This window comes from Chiloscyllium punctatum, chromosome 10 (genome assembly GCF_047496795.1).
Source record: "Chiloscyllium punctatum isolate Juve2018m chromosome 10, sChiPun1.3, whole genome shotgun sequence".
NCBI lineage: Eukaryota > Metazoa > Chordata > Chondrichthyes > Orectolobiformes > Hemiscylliidae > Chiloscyllium > Chiloscyllium punctatum.
In genome coordinates this window covers 82,486,615-82,504,307 of record NC_092748.1, presented here as the reverse complement: position 1 = coordinate 82,504,307, position 17,693 = coordinate 82,486,615, and the positions used below count along the sequence as shown (strand labels likewise).

The window sequence follows — 17,693 nt, the reverse complement described above, 5'->3', positions numbered from 1 at the left end:
ATAGTAGAGGCTGAATAGGCTGGGACTTTTTACTCGGAAAATCGGAGACTAAGGGGTGACTTTATAGAAGTTTATAAAATCATGAGGGGCGTGGATATAGTGAATAGCCAAGGTCTTTTAGCTCAGATGGGAGAGTCCAAAACTAGAGGACATAGGTTTAAAGTGAGAGAGGAAATTTTTAAAAGGGACTTGAGGGGTAACTTTTTCACGCAGAGGTTGGTGTATGTATGGAATGAGCTACCAGAGGAAATGGCGGAAGCTGGTACAATTATAATACTTTAGAAGCATCTGGATGGGTAAATGAATAGGAAGGGTTTAGAGGGATATGGGCCAAATGCTGACAAATGGGACTAAGTCAGATGGGCTGTCTTGTTGGCGCAGATGAGTTGGACCAAGGAGTCTGTGTCCATGCTGTATGACTCTGTGTTTTCCAAATGAGTTTTTAAAATGAGCCCTTTGTAAATATAATCTCTTCAGTTTTTGTTTTACTAAAACAATTTTGTTTTATTTGGGTACTGGTTCAAACCTAATGCACCAAATAAGTACCTGTCATTGCTTCGGTCCACATAAGAGTAATTTTCAACTTTATCTCCAGGGTCGCACCTGGCCTCTGGCACTTTTTCATAACTTCAGATGAATGAAGCTCTAGCAGTTTCTTTAGTTATTCAGTGAATGATTCCACAAGGTGATGGGTGTTGAAAATGACCTCATTTAATTCTTATTTGTGCTAGTTCCAAAGCAACCTTGGCACATCTGAAGCATATGTCTCTGCAGTTCAGCAGATCGATAATTTCCATTTTTGTGACTGTGAAAACTAATCTGCTTGCTCTTCATTCTTGCAGAATTGTACCAATTTTAAAAAGTCAAATACTTTGTATTTACTGACTTGGTAACTTGCTGAAATAAATGAAGCGACTTCATAAGAATTTATTTTCTGTTTCTTACATATTTTATATACATCCTCTTACAGCTCCAACTTATTACTGCTGCAATACCAAGGATATTAATATTTGATCAGCCTAAAACCAAAATTCTTTTTATGACTCCATTTTCATTAATATTGTACAGAGTTCCAAAAAGTCAATGAATATTTAGACAGGAAAAATGAAGACAGAATCCTCAATGTCTTCATATCTATCAATTCTTTACAATTCTTGGTATTATTGGGTAATTTTCTTCCCTAAGCAGTTGTGAACAGGGAATTTGATTACCTTTAATATTTATCTCTATTTTAGTGTATCTAATGAAGTTGAGAACGAGAAAAAAGACTTTGCTGTAATCATTGCAAAGAACAACTCAGATTGAAGATTGACCTGTTTGCATCCTAACTGGAACTGGTCAGTGGTTCTACTATTCTGAAAGATAGACATGACCAATAAATTCCAACAGCTATTGGATGATTGTGAATCTGAGTTATAGATGTGAAAACATTTCTAAACAGGCTGTAAAGTATCTTTCTGCCACATGCGAAAACTGGACTTCCCATGACTGAATAATGTGATGAAAGGTATGAACTAAATATTGCACCAGATTTTCCAATGTATAAGATTGCCACCTTGGCCTTTTATTTTATGAAAGAAGGAAACTGCTCAGGGCTTCCTCAGAATCACAGAGGCATTCTCCCATTCTGACAGTTCTTTCTTGGCGTTACAACCATTAGACAAAAGAAACTCATGTCCTCTTTTCACAGCAGTCAGTTGCTGCATTCTGAAATGTAACATATCCTGACAGCTGTAGTGAAAGGGCAAGTGGATAAGTAATTGTGATGTTTGGGTGTTGGGAGGGTAGGGTGCCAGATGGGAAGGAGATGTAAGATGCCAAATAACTGGGATGCCAGGGTGCCAGCTGGGGATGACAAAGGAAATCCAGCCAGTTACAACCGTTCCAGGAAGACGTCTCAGTGCTAGCACCTTGTGTGTGCAGAATAACTTCAGAATCAGAGCACCATTTGTGACAACTTTATTCATGACTTTAACTATTACTAGGCCAGACTATTTTAAAGTTAACACTGCTGAGTTTTAATTTGTTTGATTTTGCCTCAAATTGTTTGTGTGTCTGTATTGATTTTTTTTAAAAAAATGATATTTATACATATGATCCAAGTTGTTTGCAACTTTGAGTAAATTTGCATTTGGTAATAAACCATTTTGTTTTCTAAATACACCAGGTTAACTTGTTCTTGAAAAAAAATGAAGGAACTGTGGATGCTGTAAATCACATAGCAAAATAGAGATTGCTGAGAAAGCTCAGCAGGTCTGGCATCAATGTAGAGAAGTCAGAATTCTGAGGAATGGTCACTCGACCCAAAACATTAACTCTAATTTACTGTAACTTGTTCTTCATACTGAACCTGACTTTATCTGAGACCTATATAATTGGCTACATCACAAACCTGTGGTACTGGAAAAGTGCAGCAGGTCAGGCAGCATCCAAGGAGCAGGAGAATCGACGCTTCAAGTATAAGCCCCTCATCAGGAGTGAAGCTTCATTCCTGAAGAAGGGCTCATGCCTGAAACGTCAATTCTCCTGCTCCTTGGAGGCTGCCTGACCTGCTGCGCTTTTCCAGCAACACGTTTTTCAGCTCTGATCTCCAGCATCTGCAGTCCTCATTTTCTCCTGAGCTAGATAGATAGCTAGATAAGTAGATTCTTGCTCGATAGGGGAATCTAGGGTTACGGGGAAAGGGCAGGAAAGTGGAAGTGAGGAATGTTGGATCAGCCATGATCCCATTGAACAGTGGACCATGCCCAAAGGGCTGAACAGCCTATTCCTGTTCCTATTTCTTTTGGTCTTGTGCATTGCTAGCAGCTGTGAAAGTGACTGTGACAATGAATGTTTGATGTATCAGGCTCCATTCAGGTTCAAGCTGAAGCTGTTTGCAACATCTTGCCACTTGCTGTCTACTGTTCATAAGCAAGGTCATTGAAGTTGTCCATTATATGAGAGCTGACTACATTATATTCTTGCTTGCCAAAGAGAAGCACGTAGTGTAACCAAAACTTCATGAGGATCGCAGGCAGTTTCATTGAGAGGTGCCAGTAACTGAACTTCATGCATGTGGTTAGCAGGGACTACACATCAACTGCACAAGGATGGTGTGGTGTCTCAGTGGTTAGCACTGCTACCTCACAGTGCCAGGGACCTGGGTGCAGTTTCACCCTTGGGCACTCTCTGTGTGGTTTGCACATTCTCCCATGTTTGCTTGGGTTTCCCTCTGGGTGCTCCAGTTTCGTCTCACCAGCCTAAAGATGTGTGCATTAGCCATGGGAAATGTCAGGTTACAGGGATAAGCTAGGGAGGTGGGTCAGGGTATGCTCTTTGTAGGGCCATTGTAGAATTAATGAGCTAAATGGCCTGTTTACACATTGTAGGGATTCTGTGAAATCTAAAAATATTGCAAACAAAAGCAAATCTACTCACTCAACCTCCTGCAGGTTTGTGCTCATAAATAATAAACCATGCAGATGAATGCCCAATATATTGTCAGTTGCAATCATGCCCATCATTCTCTAGCAGTTCATTGTGCCTTCTGTACTTGAACCATTTTATCAAATCAAATGGTGGCTACTGGGTGCCCCAGGTCTACCTGGCCACATAGCTGGTGATTCCAGTGCAATTTATGTGCTGAAGCTTTGAGCTTTGCATCAGAAATCCTGGGAACCTTCTCTCTCGCCTGTTGTTTTGTCAATTGTGTTTTTGCTTCTCTAAATCTTCCACAGACAATTATCTTTTGTGCAATAAGAAAGGAAGGCTGTCTTTAATACTTACTAAAACATGCACTCACCAAACACACTGCCAATTCTCTTTTCAGCATGCAAACAGTCAGCAATGCAGGTTTCCTGCTTGCTGCCTCAACTGATTAAGTGCTGGGCAATCAGTTACCTGAATTCCCTGGTGCACAAACAGATCAAAATGAAATTTTCCTTCATGGTGTGAACTATTGCAAACACTCTCAATTACCTTCCAATACACAGGAGGGCATTTGATTGAATGGAAATAGTTGCTGAGTTGAACAGAATTTGAGTATTTCTGCAAATTGAGACAGACTGTCAAATTTCAAAAGCATTAACTTTGTATAATGCTTGAGAGAAATGAACTGGTTGGTTGGCAAGTCTAATTTCGTACAAAAAGACACAATTTAAATTAAAACACAGGAGACAACAGTTCCTTGATGTATTCTTCATGGCAATGACTTGACCAATCTCAGTCAATTTGACAACAATTAGTTTACTACTTGTGTGATATATATTACTGTTTAAAATTTGGCATTTCAGCATTTGTCCTGAAAAGTGCAAGACAAAAGCTTTAATCACGCACTTTTCTGTCAGCAATACTCAGTGGAAATAAACAATAACATATGTTGGATGGATGAATGACTATTACAGCGGAATTAACTGTTTATACTAGAATTTAAATGATAGTTACTCATTTAGCATTAGAGAATGCAAATTCTGTTTTCTGTCTTAAACTGAGCATCTTGGGTGCCTACCTCAATGTCACCATAGAGGTTGCAGAAAAGCAGCTGTTTGGTTCAGATTAACAGACCAAAACAGTAAATCCAATTAATATCAGTAGTCTTGACTTGTCTTGAATGTAGTATGGTGATCATGTAATTTGCACAAAATTTGGAGGTGCCCTGAATTTACATGAAGGATTTTCTTTACGTCTATTTTTTCTTCAATGCGTTAACATGAAAATGATCAGGTTTTAATTGAAGAAATAATTTTATTCGTTCACAGGATGTGAATGTTGACAACTAAGCGAACATTAATTTCCCATCTCTAACTGTCCTGGAGAAGGTGAGTTGCCTTCTTGAACTGCTGCAATCCTCAGGATTGAGTTGGGTGACTTGGAAAGGAACTTCCCTGTAGTAGTGCTCCCATGCATCTGCCGCTCTTGTCCTCCTAGGCTGTAAGGGTTATGGTTTGGAAGGTGTTGACAGTTGGCAGAATGATGACGTACTTTGATGCATCTTATAGATGATGCACACTGCTGGCCATGAGCATCGATGGTGGAGGGAGTCATTGTTTGTGGCTATGGGGTCAGTGAAAAAGGCTGCTTTTCCTGGAATGGTGCCAAACTTCTTTGTTGGAACTACACTCATCCAGGTAATTGGATATTATTCCATCACACCCTTTACCTGTGTCTTGCGGGTCACACAGGCTATAAGGAATCAAAAGGTGAATTATTCACTGCTGGATGCATAGCCTATAATCTATTTTTGCAGCCACAGTATTTATCCAGCTGCTTCATTTCAGTTTCTGGTTCACGGTAACCCTCAAAATATTAACAGTGGGGGATTATGGTAATACTTCTGAGCACCAACAGATGATTGCTAGATTCTCTTTTGCTAGAGATGGTCATTGCCTGATACTTGAGCAGTGTAAATGTTACAAGTCACTTATCAAACCAATCCTGGATAATTCAGTTTGTGAGGAATTATGGGTGGTGCTGAACATTGTGAAATAACCAGCAAACACCTCACTTCTGACTTTATGATGGAGTGAAGGACATTGATAGGTCATGATGAAGCAACTGAAGATGACTGAACCTAGAACACTACCTTGAGGAGCTCCTGCAGAAATATCCTTGGATTAAGATGATTGACCTCTACAGTCACAGCCATCTTCCTTTGTGCTAGTTGTGGCTTGAATCAAAGGAGAGTTTTCCTTCTGACTCTAGTTTTGCGAAAGCCTTTTGATGCCATTCTCAGTCAAATATAGTCTTGATGTCAATTTCTGTCATTGTCACCTTACCCCAGAAGTTCAGCTATTTTGTTCATGTTTGAATTAAGCCTGTAGAGATGAGAAACTGAGAAGCCAAGGTAAGCATTAATGAGCCTATTATAACTTTGCCACTGGATAACAGAGTTGTCAACTTCTCAAATCACTCTGCTATTGCTCGAGTGTGCACTAAAAGGGTGGTAATTAGCTAAATTAGATTTGTCTTGCTTTTTGCGGATAGGACAGGTCTGGGCAGTTTTCCACATTGTTAGCTATATGCCAGTGGTACAGCTGTACAGATTGGCTAGCGGTGTAGCTCATCTTCAGTACTATTTGTGATGATACTATGGCTTTAAGAGGTGTATTTTGTCCTGGTGTTTTTTATTGTGAAGAGAGTTTGAGACAGAGGTGATAAGCGGTCTGTTCGATTCAATAAAGTGGACAGCTTGTGAGGCGTTGGGGCTTTTTTTAAATAAGTAGGCTGGATAGGTTGGGAGTGTAGGAGATCGAGGGGTTACCTTATTAGAGGATTATAAAATCATGAGGGGCATAGGATAAGGTGAATAGCAGGGGTCTTTTTCCTAGGATGGGGGAGTTCAAAACTAGAGGGCATATTTTTAGGATGAGAGAAGGAAGTTTTAAAAAAGACATGAGAGGCAACTTTTTTACACAGAAGGTGGTTCATGCATGGAATGAACTGCCAATGGAAGTGACGGATGCAGGTATAGTTTGGATAAGTACATTAATAGGAAAAGTTTAGAGGGATATGGGCCAAACACAGGCAAGTGGGACTAGTTTAGTTTGGGAACATGGCTGGTGTGCATGGGTTGGATGGAAAGGTCTGTTTCCATGCTACATGACTCTATGACTCTAATAGAAATAGCGTAAAGGTATGGGGTCAAGCTCCCACAGAACCAGAATTTAGTTTAACATTCACTAGCTGCTGGGCTTTGGAAGCTGCCATACGTCTCTCCTGCAACAGCAAAATGCTTGTTTTCTCTTTATGAGGTTTCTCTTGATGTTCTTTTTTCCTGGATGGAGAATTGCATGTCAGACAATCTATTTTACTGAATTTGCCTTTGCTAAGGAACAGTTGATGTTTAGTAGTTAAATAATTTAGTTAAATATTCCATTAACTTCAGAGTACAATGGGATCTTGATAGATGGGTCAATTGGCCTAGGAGTGGCAGATGGAGTTTAATTTAGATAAATGAGTTATGAAGATGTGGTGTACTATACCTTTAAGAAAGCTATAAGCAACACAACTATCTGACAGAACCAAATATTCTGAAAAAAAAGTAACATTTGGTCAAACAACTCAATTAGCTGGCTGCTTAGAAACTCCAATCCAGTTTGAATTTCGTATATTGACAATCTTAAAAGCCAATTACACAATCCAATGCTTTGGAGGTTAAAACCAGGGAAAATTGAACATAAGGGAGGAGAACTGCCAGGCCACCAGCATGTAAAAAGACTGCCTGAAAAATAGCTCTCTTAAAGGTACCTTTATCGATCAGTAATGTGCGAAGCAGAATCACCTAGAAGAAAAGAAGTTAGGTTTACAGAGAAAACTGAAAGCTGTCTGGTTTGGAGATAAGAAAGTTTGCTTTGTAATTCTTAATTGGGAATTTTATCAGACTAGTATTGTGGAAGGGCAAGGTAAAAGATAGGTTAGAGGAAGGAGTTGAAAATAGTTGTCAGTTAATTATTCTCTCTTATACTTTACGAAATAAAGTTGTTAAATTTTAGTGTAAATAATACTTGGTCTCTCGAATTTTCACAGATTACTGCATGGGATAAATCTTTACTGTGTTGCTGCTTTTATTAAGCTGGAGTGTTTACCCCATGTCTTAACAAATGTGAGGTGCTGCATTTTGTAAAGGCAAATCTGGGCAGAACTTGTACACTTAATGGTAAGGTCCTGAGGAGTGTTGCTGAACAAAGAAACCTTGGAGTGCATATTCATAGTTCCTTGAACGTCGAGTCTCAGGCAGATTGGATAATGATGAAGGCATTTAGTGTGCTTTCTTAATTAGTCAGAGCACTGAGTCTAAGAGTTGAGAGGTTGTGTTGTGACTGTACAAGACATTGGTTAGACCACTTTTGTAATATTGTGTGCAATTCTGGCCTCCCTCCTATGGGAAACTTGATAGGGTTCTGAAAAGATTTACAAGGATGTTACCAGGTTTGGAGGATTTGAGCAACAGGGAGAGGCTGACTTGGCTGGTGCTGTTTTGCCTCAAGCATTGGAGGCTGAGGGGTGACCTTTTAGAGGTTTATAAAATCACGAGGGGCATGGATAGAGTAATTAGACGAGGTCTTTTCGCTGTGGTGGGGGAGTCCAGAACTAGAGGGTATAGATTTAAGGTGAGGAGGAAAATATTTAAAAGGGACCTAAGCGTCAACACTTTAATGCAAAAGATGGAATGAAATGTATGGAATGAAGTGCCATAGGGAGTGCTGGAGGCTAGTACAATTACAACATTTGAAAGGCATCTGGATGGATACATAAATAGGAATGGTTCAGAGGGATTATTGGACAAGTGCTGGCAAATGGGACTAGATTAACTTAGGACATCTAGTTGGCATGGATGAGTTGGACTGAAGAGTCTGTTTCTGTACACCTCTATGACTCTAAGTTTTCCAATAAAGTTATTACTTCAACTCTTCTTTCTTTTGTATTTTGACTATAGTGTAAGAATAAATTATGTTTTGCTTCCTGCCTGGTAGTTTGATCAGTCGAATTGAATCTAGAACACTTGCCTTACATTTGCCTTTAAAAGTAAAAAAAGGTTGGGGTCTAGGCAATCTTCTTAATATATTTTGAGAGGGTTTCGTCTTCTGCATAGCATATTGTTGGGATTGTCAAAGCCGATAACCTTTGCACTGTTCAGTGCTTTCAGTCTTTTCTTGATCTCATATAGAGTGAATTGAATTATATAAAGACTGGCATCTTTGATGGTGGGGACCTCAGATGGAGGTTGAGTTGGATCATCCAATTGGCAATTCTGGCTGAAGATGGATGTAAATACTTTAGCCTTGTGTTTTGCACTAACATGTTCGCCTCCCCCATCAGTGTGGATGGGGATGTTTGTGAAGCCTGCATCTCTTGCGAGTTGTTTAGTTGTTCCAAATGGATGTAGTTGGGCTGAAGAATTTAAATCTGATCTGTTGGTTGTGGGACCGCTTAATTCTATCTGTCCATTACTGGCAATGCTCACTTGATACTTCAAAAATAATAGCCCTATTTCAAAGACCTGACTGAATTTCTGACTTTATTACAGTGATTTTGAAATGGTTGAAGAGAGCCAAAGGGAGAAGTTTTGACAGCAGCCAAGTCCGAATTACAAATGTGCAGCAAATTGAGATACAGCCAAAATGTGGATGGAAGGAATCGTGATTCAAAATAAGATCAGAGAGAGAAGGAAGATGGGACAAAAGGAAGATGGGAGAAGGAAGACAAAAAATTTGAATAATTTTTGAATTATTTGAATTACTTGAAAAAGTAAACTAAACTGGGACAGCAAGGACTGACTCTCAGTGCGTGATCAAAAATTCAAACAACAGCAGTAGAATGAGAAAGAAATGTCATTTATATCCATGAGCAATGCCAGCTAATATGTCTTTGTAGACCTGAAATTACTTGGTTTAATAATTATGTTACCATATATGCCTCTGTTTTAATTTATATTTGCAGCCCTGCCATTGACTTATTCTTATTATGGAAAGGATGAAATATTAGATGTACTGTGTCAATCAATTGTGTTGCCGCATTATGACAACACTGACTGATTTCTCTGGAGCAGCATTGTTATAAATAAAACAGGTATCTTCTATAGCAGTACAAATATCAGTTACTCTAGAATTCAACATGCAAAGCAATGATCCAAAGCAAGGAATTATTGCAAGCAGTAATCTATACATTGTCAGATGTCTTTGTAAACCATATAACTTCCCACTTGAATTTGAGACAAGGTGGCAATGCTGATGTTTTTCTTTGCATCCTTACATGATGTAGCTTTATTCTATTTTTCTCTTTAGGATGTTGAAACAATCTGTCACTGATATATTAATATACTTATGCAAAGAGATTGACTAGTTAGATAAACTCATTGTGGCACACTTTAGAGTTGAGTACCATTTATCATTGGAGCCTTGTGGGGTGATAATTGTGCTCCTATCTTTGGTAAAAGTACCACCATCCCAAAGGTGTTCTATGATACTTCTGTACAGTTTTAAATAACATCAGGTCTGTGGCACGTGGTTGTGTTCCTACCTGAACACTGGATTTTATTTCAGGGGCAAACATATTGTGTGGAATTTTATAAGACCCTGAGTGATGTAGGCTATGGCAAGGTTTGTGGCAAAAGCATGTGAAAAGCCTTATTCTGCTGGAGGTGTATCATAACTTGTCTAAAATGATTGAGTATAAATGACTTGTTGAACAATCAACTTATCTGCAGCTACAATCAATCTTATTATTTGCAAACTAAGAAACTTATTCAAGGTTTTTGAAGAATGGGAGCAAGCCGATCCCATCTGAAACTGGGCAGTACTCTAGCTGAGCTAAACATGAAGAACGGGAAGGTGAGACCTGCTTCCAGTTTGAATGTGTGTTGCTGGAAAAGTGCAGCAGGTCAGGCAGCATCCAAGGAATCATTCCTGAAGAAGGGCTCATGCCCGAAACGTCGATTCTCCTGCTCCTTGGATGCTGCCTGACCTGCTGCGCTTTTCCAGCAACACATTTTCAGCTCTGATCTCCAGCATCTGCAGTCCTCACTTTCCCCTGCTTCCAGTTTAACTGACAAAGACCTACTGCCACATTAATCTCGTTTTCTTCATGCTGCAGTGGAACCCCACCTGAAGGGGAATGCTCTTTCAGAAACTGGCAGCTTCTTTTAAGATTTTGTGAGCTGTTTTTAATTTTGTTTTGTGCTATGAAATTACACTGCAGGACTAATCAAAAGGTATACAAAATGTGACTGCCCATAAGCCCAATGTAGACCATCTACATTTTGGTAGCTTAATGCATGAGTCATTGCTGAACATTTGAAATTCAACTACAGGAGCAAACATATACAGCAGAATCTTACAGGAGTCTGAGTGACATGGGCTATGATGTGACTTGTGACAGAATTGTGCAAGAAGTCCAGAGAAGCCTATTTAAACATTGGGAGCATCTCGTACCATCTTTTATGGTTTAGACAAATGGCATAACAAATGTCTCAATAGCAAATTGCAAATTAAGGGGATTATAGCTTGTTAAACACCTTGTTGATGACCAAATTTGCTTCATTAATATTTAGGTTCTCACCTTACCAAAAGCTAGAAGTCAAGCGAACTTGACCTGGTCCTTGGCACTGCCTTCAGTAATAGACACCAAGGCTCCAGAGGAAATCAGAAGCATGGACGTGGCCTCAATGCTTAAATAAAGCAATGCTGCTTCCTGAGAATTTTGAAACACACTTCTCAATTTATTGGGGCAAACCAGTTGAAAATCACTGGATCACAAGTAAGGGCTGTTGGGCGCAGTCTTTGTGTCCCTAACTCTGGGTCAGAAGTCCCACATGTATCAGATATGTCACAATGTGTTGAAAGACATTGTTTAAACCTATATGCTACATTTGTGGGAAGGATTTGTAGTCTGAATGTGCATGGCTGTGAATATCTACATGTTTGAGATGCTGTCGCCCAAGTTTCTCTATGCAAGCCTCCAACCTAATGAATCTTCACTGAACAGTCTCCAATGAAATAACATTTTTTAAAAATAAGATGATGAAAATTGGTCACAGTACTCCAGATGTGGTCTTTGGAGTAGAGAAGGATTCATTGTGCACATCGGGGAGACCAAACATAAACTTATGGTACAGATCACCAAGCATCTCAGCTGAGCCTGCAGGGGCCAACTGGAACTACCAGTCGCAGTCTATTTTAATTCCTCTTCCACTCCCTTCCCAACATGGCCATCCTTGGCCTCCTTCATTGCCACAATGAACCAAACCACAAATTGGAGAAACAACACCTCATCTTCTGCCTGGGCAGCCTACAGCCCAGAGGACTAAACATTATGTTCTCCAACTTTAAATAACTGCCCTTCGCATCCCCCAACTCCCTTCCTAGCTCCTCCCTCTCCCTTCCACTCCTCCTTGCCACCAACTGGATTCATTCTTCCATTGACCAATCAGGTCTTACCTCTACCTGTATTCACCTATCCCCACTTCACCACCCTGCTTCCTTTATCTGCAGCTCCCCTTACACCCATCCCCAGTCCTGAAGAACGGTTACATCCAAAACATCGACTTCTCCACTTCCTAATGCTGCTTGGCTTGCTGTGTTCTTCCAGCTTCCTGCCTGTCTACTTTTGTGGATGTCCAGCTGGTAAATTAGATCTTTTCACTATCGTGGTATTAGATGATTGTTGCTTTCTTAGCATTATCTATTCTCACTGATACTGACAATTCTTCTTGTTTCGCAGGCTGCCTTGCTATCTGAACAATGTCAGTTAAAGATTTGTCGGTAAACTCAATGGATTGTATGGATCCTTCTTGTTCTTGATACAAGCTGTTCTGCTATAATGTGTATTTCTTCAATGCGAATTGGCTTTAACATGATTGAAGAATTTAGACCGTTATTTATGGAATGCAAACGTGGCTATAATGCAATTCCAGTCAAGAGTGTGGTGCTGGAAAAGCACCATCATCAGGAAGGGCTTATGCCCCAAATATTGATTCTCCTGCTCCTTGAATGCTGCCTGACCTGCTGTGCTTTTTGAGCACCACACTCTCGACTCTGATCTCCAGCATCTGCAGTCCTCACTTTCTCCTATAATGCAATTCCAGCCCCATCAGTTTAAATGGCACTGCTATTGTGCGATATTCTTGTAACCCAAGATTTCACGAGAACGGAACTATCACGTTACATCAGAACCGACTGTATTTGCTTCTACTGGCAATCTTTGCTCATTGTTCCATCTGAACTTTCTTCAGTAATGATTAAAATGGAAACATTTCCACCAGTTCTGAAAAGTCACATATTCCTCCTGTTCACAGAATGTAGCATTCTTTATGCCAACATAGGTAATATCAATAGATTCTTCCTTCACCATAAGTCTGAAGTGCACAATTAAATCTTCACATGGCTGTTGATTCACTGGCTGATCAGCAACAGTTTGCTTCTGAACTAATTATTCTCTTGAAATTGATCAAACTCAAGCTTCTATTACAAAATCATGGGGGTTGTTTAGCTAAGCTGGCAGATTTGCAATGCAGATTGTCGACTGAGGTCACTATGACTGGCCGTCCTTGCCTGAGTATGGTAACCCTCAGGTTAAACCACCAACCGCTGTCTCTGTCTGTCTGTCTCTCTCTAATGGGATAGTGGTACTGTGATGACTTTACTGTCTTTTACTTTTTACTGCAAGGATATTGAGGTTAAGACACAATTGAAGGCTCAAAAATGAATTGTGAATAACATATATTTTCAACTCTCTTATGCTCCTTACATTGTCAAGTCATTTGTGGCATACTTTTATTCCTGGAGAATGTAGTCTCATCTCAGTAAGCTACAACTTCTGTTTCTTCAGCTATGGTATTGATCTGCTGAACCAATAACAATTGTCCATACGCTTGTAACAGCATCAGATTGGGTGGAACCTAATGCACTGTCCAACACTAACCCTTTGAAAACCATAGCTTTATACAAAACTACTGAGTGTCAGAACTAGGTGTTTTTTTTCAGTTTTGACCTGAAAGTTAGTCCAACCTTATAGAAATGTGCCAATATTTGCAAATTTGTATGTGATAGTGTTTATATCCAGTCAATGTGACTTTAATGCAGTCTAATCTAATTTTTTAATCTTGTTAATATTGTCTGTAAATTTCTTCAATTTCAATTGAGACAACTTGATAATTTTAAGTACTGTTTAAAAGAAACTGTAGGTAATTTGTGCGGTTGTGAGATTAAAGACCGAAATAATTTTACCATGGAACTTTCTCAGCATGACCTTTGTACGTATCAAGTACATTCTGCTTCCCTGTCAAATTATTCAGTCTTTCAATCATTTTGATGTGTGACATTAACAATGTCTAAATATAAAATTGTTGCTACATTGCTCAGTAATGGTTTCCATGGAAAATGTCATGCTTTAAGGAACTTGCAGAATGGATAAAATGTATTTGCTTGCTGTAGCACATCAGATGAAGTGGTATCAGATTTTTAATCAATAGGACACCTTCTAACATATCTCTGACATCTGACTGATCCATTATCCTAATCAGCCAACATTTATCACAAACAGGAGAATTCCTTGTTTTTCTAAGTCTTTCCAGATAAATAATTTTGACTTCTGGGTAATCCACTGCTAATTTATATATAATGCTTATTCTATTTAATTTAAAAAAGCTTTCATGGGATTTATTTTGCTTAGTATTCAGTTTTTTTAATATAAAATCATGTACACATATTTAATGGTAATCTTAAATCTGTGTCCTGTGGTTCTTGACCCATCTATCTTTCCCATATAAACCTTTCATGATTTTGAATGTTTCTATCAAATCTCCTCTCAACCAACTGAGCACACTGCTTACTGGTTGCTAGCTGCCAGTTTACTGAAGTGTTTATGGAATTGTTATGTTTTCAGAATTCTTTGTGATATTGCCTTGCAATCAGCTATAGAATTACAAAACCAGTGCTAATTTGTTCTGTGCAGCAAAGTGTCTGTAAGTACACCTCATGGGAATTGCATTCTCATTGCATGAGTTTTACCTGATAGAAATGGAGATGGTTGTGGCTGTTGGAGGACAGTCATTGCATTCTGTATGACACCTCCACAGGAGTTCGTCAGGGTAGTATCCTTGGCCCAACCATCTTCAGCTGCGTCACTGACCTTCCATCCATCCTAAGGTCAGAAGTGGGAATGTTCACCAATGATTACATAATGTTGAGCCCCATTTGCGATTCCTCAGATACCAAAGCAGTCTGTGTCCAAATGTAGCAAGACCTAGACAATAGACAGGCTCACACTGTAAAGTAGAAAGTAACATCTGCACAACTGAAATGTCAGGCAATGACAGTTTCCAACAAGAGGGAATCTAACCACAACTTCTTGACATTTAATAGCATTGTCATTACTGATAGTAATATATAATGATAATTGCCATTACCATTATTGAAACCCTACCATAACTTCCTGGTGGTTATCATTGACCAGAAACTAGACTAGCCATATATCTATACAGGCTACAAGAGCAGGTCAGATGCTAGGAACAGTGCAGAAAGCAACTCACCTTCTGATTCCCAAAGCCTGTTCACTACCTACAAGTACAGTTTAATGCTTGACCATGATCCAGGACAATGCAGCCTACTTGATTGGAGCCATATCCACAAACATGCACTACATCCACCTCCATTGCTCAGTAGCAGCAGTGTGTACTATCAACAAGATGCACTACAGAAATTCACAAAAGGTCATTATATAGCTTCTAAACCCAAAACCAATAACGTTTAGAAGGACGATGGTAGCAGATATGTAAGGACACTACCACCTGCCAGTTCACCTCAAGACCACCATCCCTTGAGTGTCATTGTGTCAAAATCCTGAAGTTCCATCCCTAAGGCCGTTGTGAGCCTACCTGTGCCAAATAGACTGCACCTTGTCAAGAGTAACTCAGGATGGACAACAAATGCTGGCCAACACCACACACATCCCATGAGTGAATTTAAGAATAGATGATTTGGAGAGAACAATTTTGGGCTTGAAAGGGTAAATTTAATTCAGACTACAATTTCCAGCAGTCCGGTTGAAGTCAAGGGCCCCAGGTACATGGGACCACAAGCTCCTCTCCAAACCACTCACCATCTTGACTAGAGCAAGGGTTTTAGGATGGCGGGATTTCTCTTCACATCCAAAGATTGGCACTGGTACTGTTTCAGTGAGCATTTATTACTGGATTCTGTCCATCACTTGAGTTGAGATCTGCCAGCCAATTGCATTGGTCAGAACCTCTCTATCTCCTGCAAGACCTGAAGCTGTTGTGAACAGGACACAGTAGAAAATCCAGGATCAAGAAGGTATGGAAGGGAATGGGGTTAACACCGGGGGATTTTGGTGTTAGGGGGAGACATGTGGGAGTATTGCTGCAGAGACTGATTTCAGGTCACTGGGTGTGTGTGTGTGTAGGATAAGGGGAGGGGGTGGTTCTGTTGTAACTTTGAAAAATGGCAGTTGATCAATGTACTTCCCCATCCAAGGCCTGAGTATGGTCCTTTTCCAAGCTTTCCCTCACCTGTGAACATCACCTCCCACCAGCCTGACAATTGAAGCTTGGTGGGAAACAGCCATTTGATAGTTACAAATTGGCCATTTAAAAGCCTCAGCTGGAGAAAGGGCAGGCAGGTCCACTTAACTCTGACATGTCCCACCATACGTTTGAGAGGTCAGGGCTGGTACAAGCTTAATGTGAGGTAATCTGAGGAACTTTATAGGTCGACCTTCAAATATACCCCCCAACCCACTTCTAAATGCATCAATGGGGTATTATCAAATTCAACCTTGGTACTATACCATTAATCCTTCACTGACACTGGATCATAATCTTGGAACTCCTTTTCTAACAACGCTATGTACCTATATTGCATAGACTGCAATAGTTTAAGACAGTGGCTTACCACCACCATCCCAGATATAGTAAGTGATGGGCAACCTGCCATTGACACATGTATTCTATGAAAGAATGAAAAGAAAAAGAGGATAAATTTTAGAAGTCAAAAATTTAAAAGAATTACTGTAATATTCTACCCATAAATGGTTAGCCTGCCATTACAGTAAAGGGCTAAAATTATTACCCCAGTAACTTTCATTTCTAATATATTGATAATTATTGAGTTTGCCCTTTCGATAACATATTATTGAGTAGTTAAGCAAATAAGTAGTTTGAGTATTATTAAAACTTTAATTACTGTTGAAAAATTGTTAGGCTATGTCGAATCTGCTGAAATATCACTTGAGCTTTCATTTATTTATGCTATTGCCTGAAGCCTGGAGAAATCTTCTGCTGAAATCAGACCTACTATTACCTCGAGGGAAAGCAAAAGGTAAGTTAAATGTCACAGTAGGTGCTTGCCCAGTAGAAAGCATATTGCGGCAAGACCTCTGAAAGTCAGTTCTTATGTTCCTTTTGAGACATCAGGATATTTATAGTTGAAGATTGCAGAGTAATATAGAATTGTATTTCTTTCGTGACAATTGGATTTAATGTTACTTTGGAATTTTTTGTTAGATAGAGAATGGAAGCAAAAATTCTGCTTTGAGAATAATTGATAATCTAGTGTGCGGACTGTGAAGTGTAAAATATAGCTCAAGTTTCTGCTCCAGTTCTTGACATAGTCAGACACAGATTTTCTCCTGAGACTGTGCCCTTGCATTAAAAAATATTCTTTGATATTTTTAAGAATGGTAACCTCCTACAGTTTGATTAATAAATATGCGAATAGATTTATCATAAACTAAGTCTTTCTAGTAAGTGTATCTAGTCCACCATCTGAGTGCAGCCTGATTTTAAACTGAAAATGACTTCAAAAAATAATAGATAACTTCATTTTGGTTTCATTAGTGTATGATATCTGTAAAATACTTGTTAATTTTATTTTCAAAGTCTTTATTCATATCATTATACTAAAACGGCTTAATCTTAAGAGACTCCCCAAGGCACATTTATAAAAACCTGCCATGGTGAGGTTTTCAGACTGGGCCTTGGCTATTTTGTTTTGCAGCTGGGTTAGCTTCTTCTGCAATGTTTTTCAAACCAGTGCAAAACACTGTGGGAACTTGATTTTTTTTAGATTTCCTACAGTGTGGAAACAGGCCCTTCAGCCCAACAAGGCCGCACCGACCCTCCAAAGAGCAACCCACCCAGACCATTCCCCTACATTTACCCCTGACTAATGCAGCTATGCCTATGGGCAATTTAGCAC

At 39.4% G+C, this 17,693-nt stretch overlaps 1 protein-coding gene across 2 annotated transcripts in view; it reads left to right on the top strand.

The window, feature by feature from the left end:
* LOC140482342 (transmembrane protein 163a-like) overlaps window positions 1-17,693 on the top strand; it is a 231,262-nt gene that overhangs the window by 101,008 nt on the left and 112,561 nt on the right. The window contains exon 3 of one of the 2 annotated variants that reach the window (XM_072579660.1): window positions 16,758-16,814. The exons of the other annotated variant lie outside the window; for it this stretch is intronic. Within the exon in view, the coding sequence (XP_072435761.1) occupies window positions 16,758-16,814 (57 nt within the window). The remainder of the gene's footprint in view (window positions 1-16,757; window positions 16,815-17,693) is intronic. 2 annotated transcript variants of the gene reach the window in all.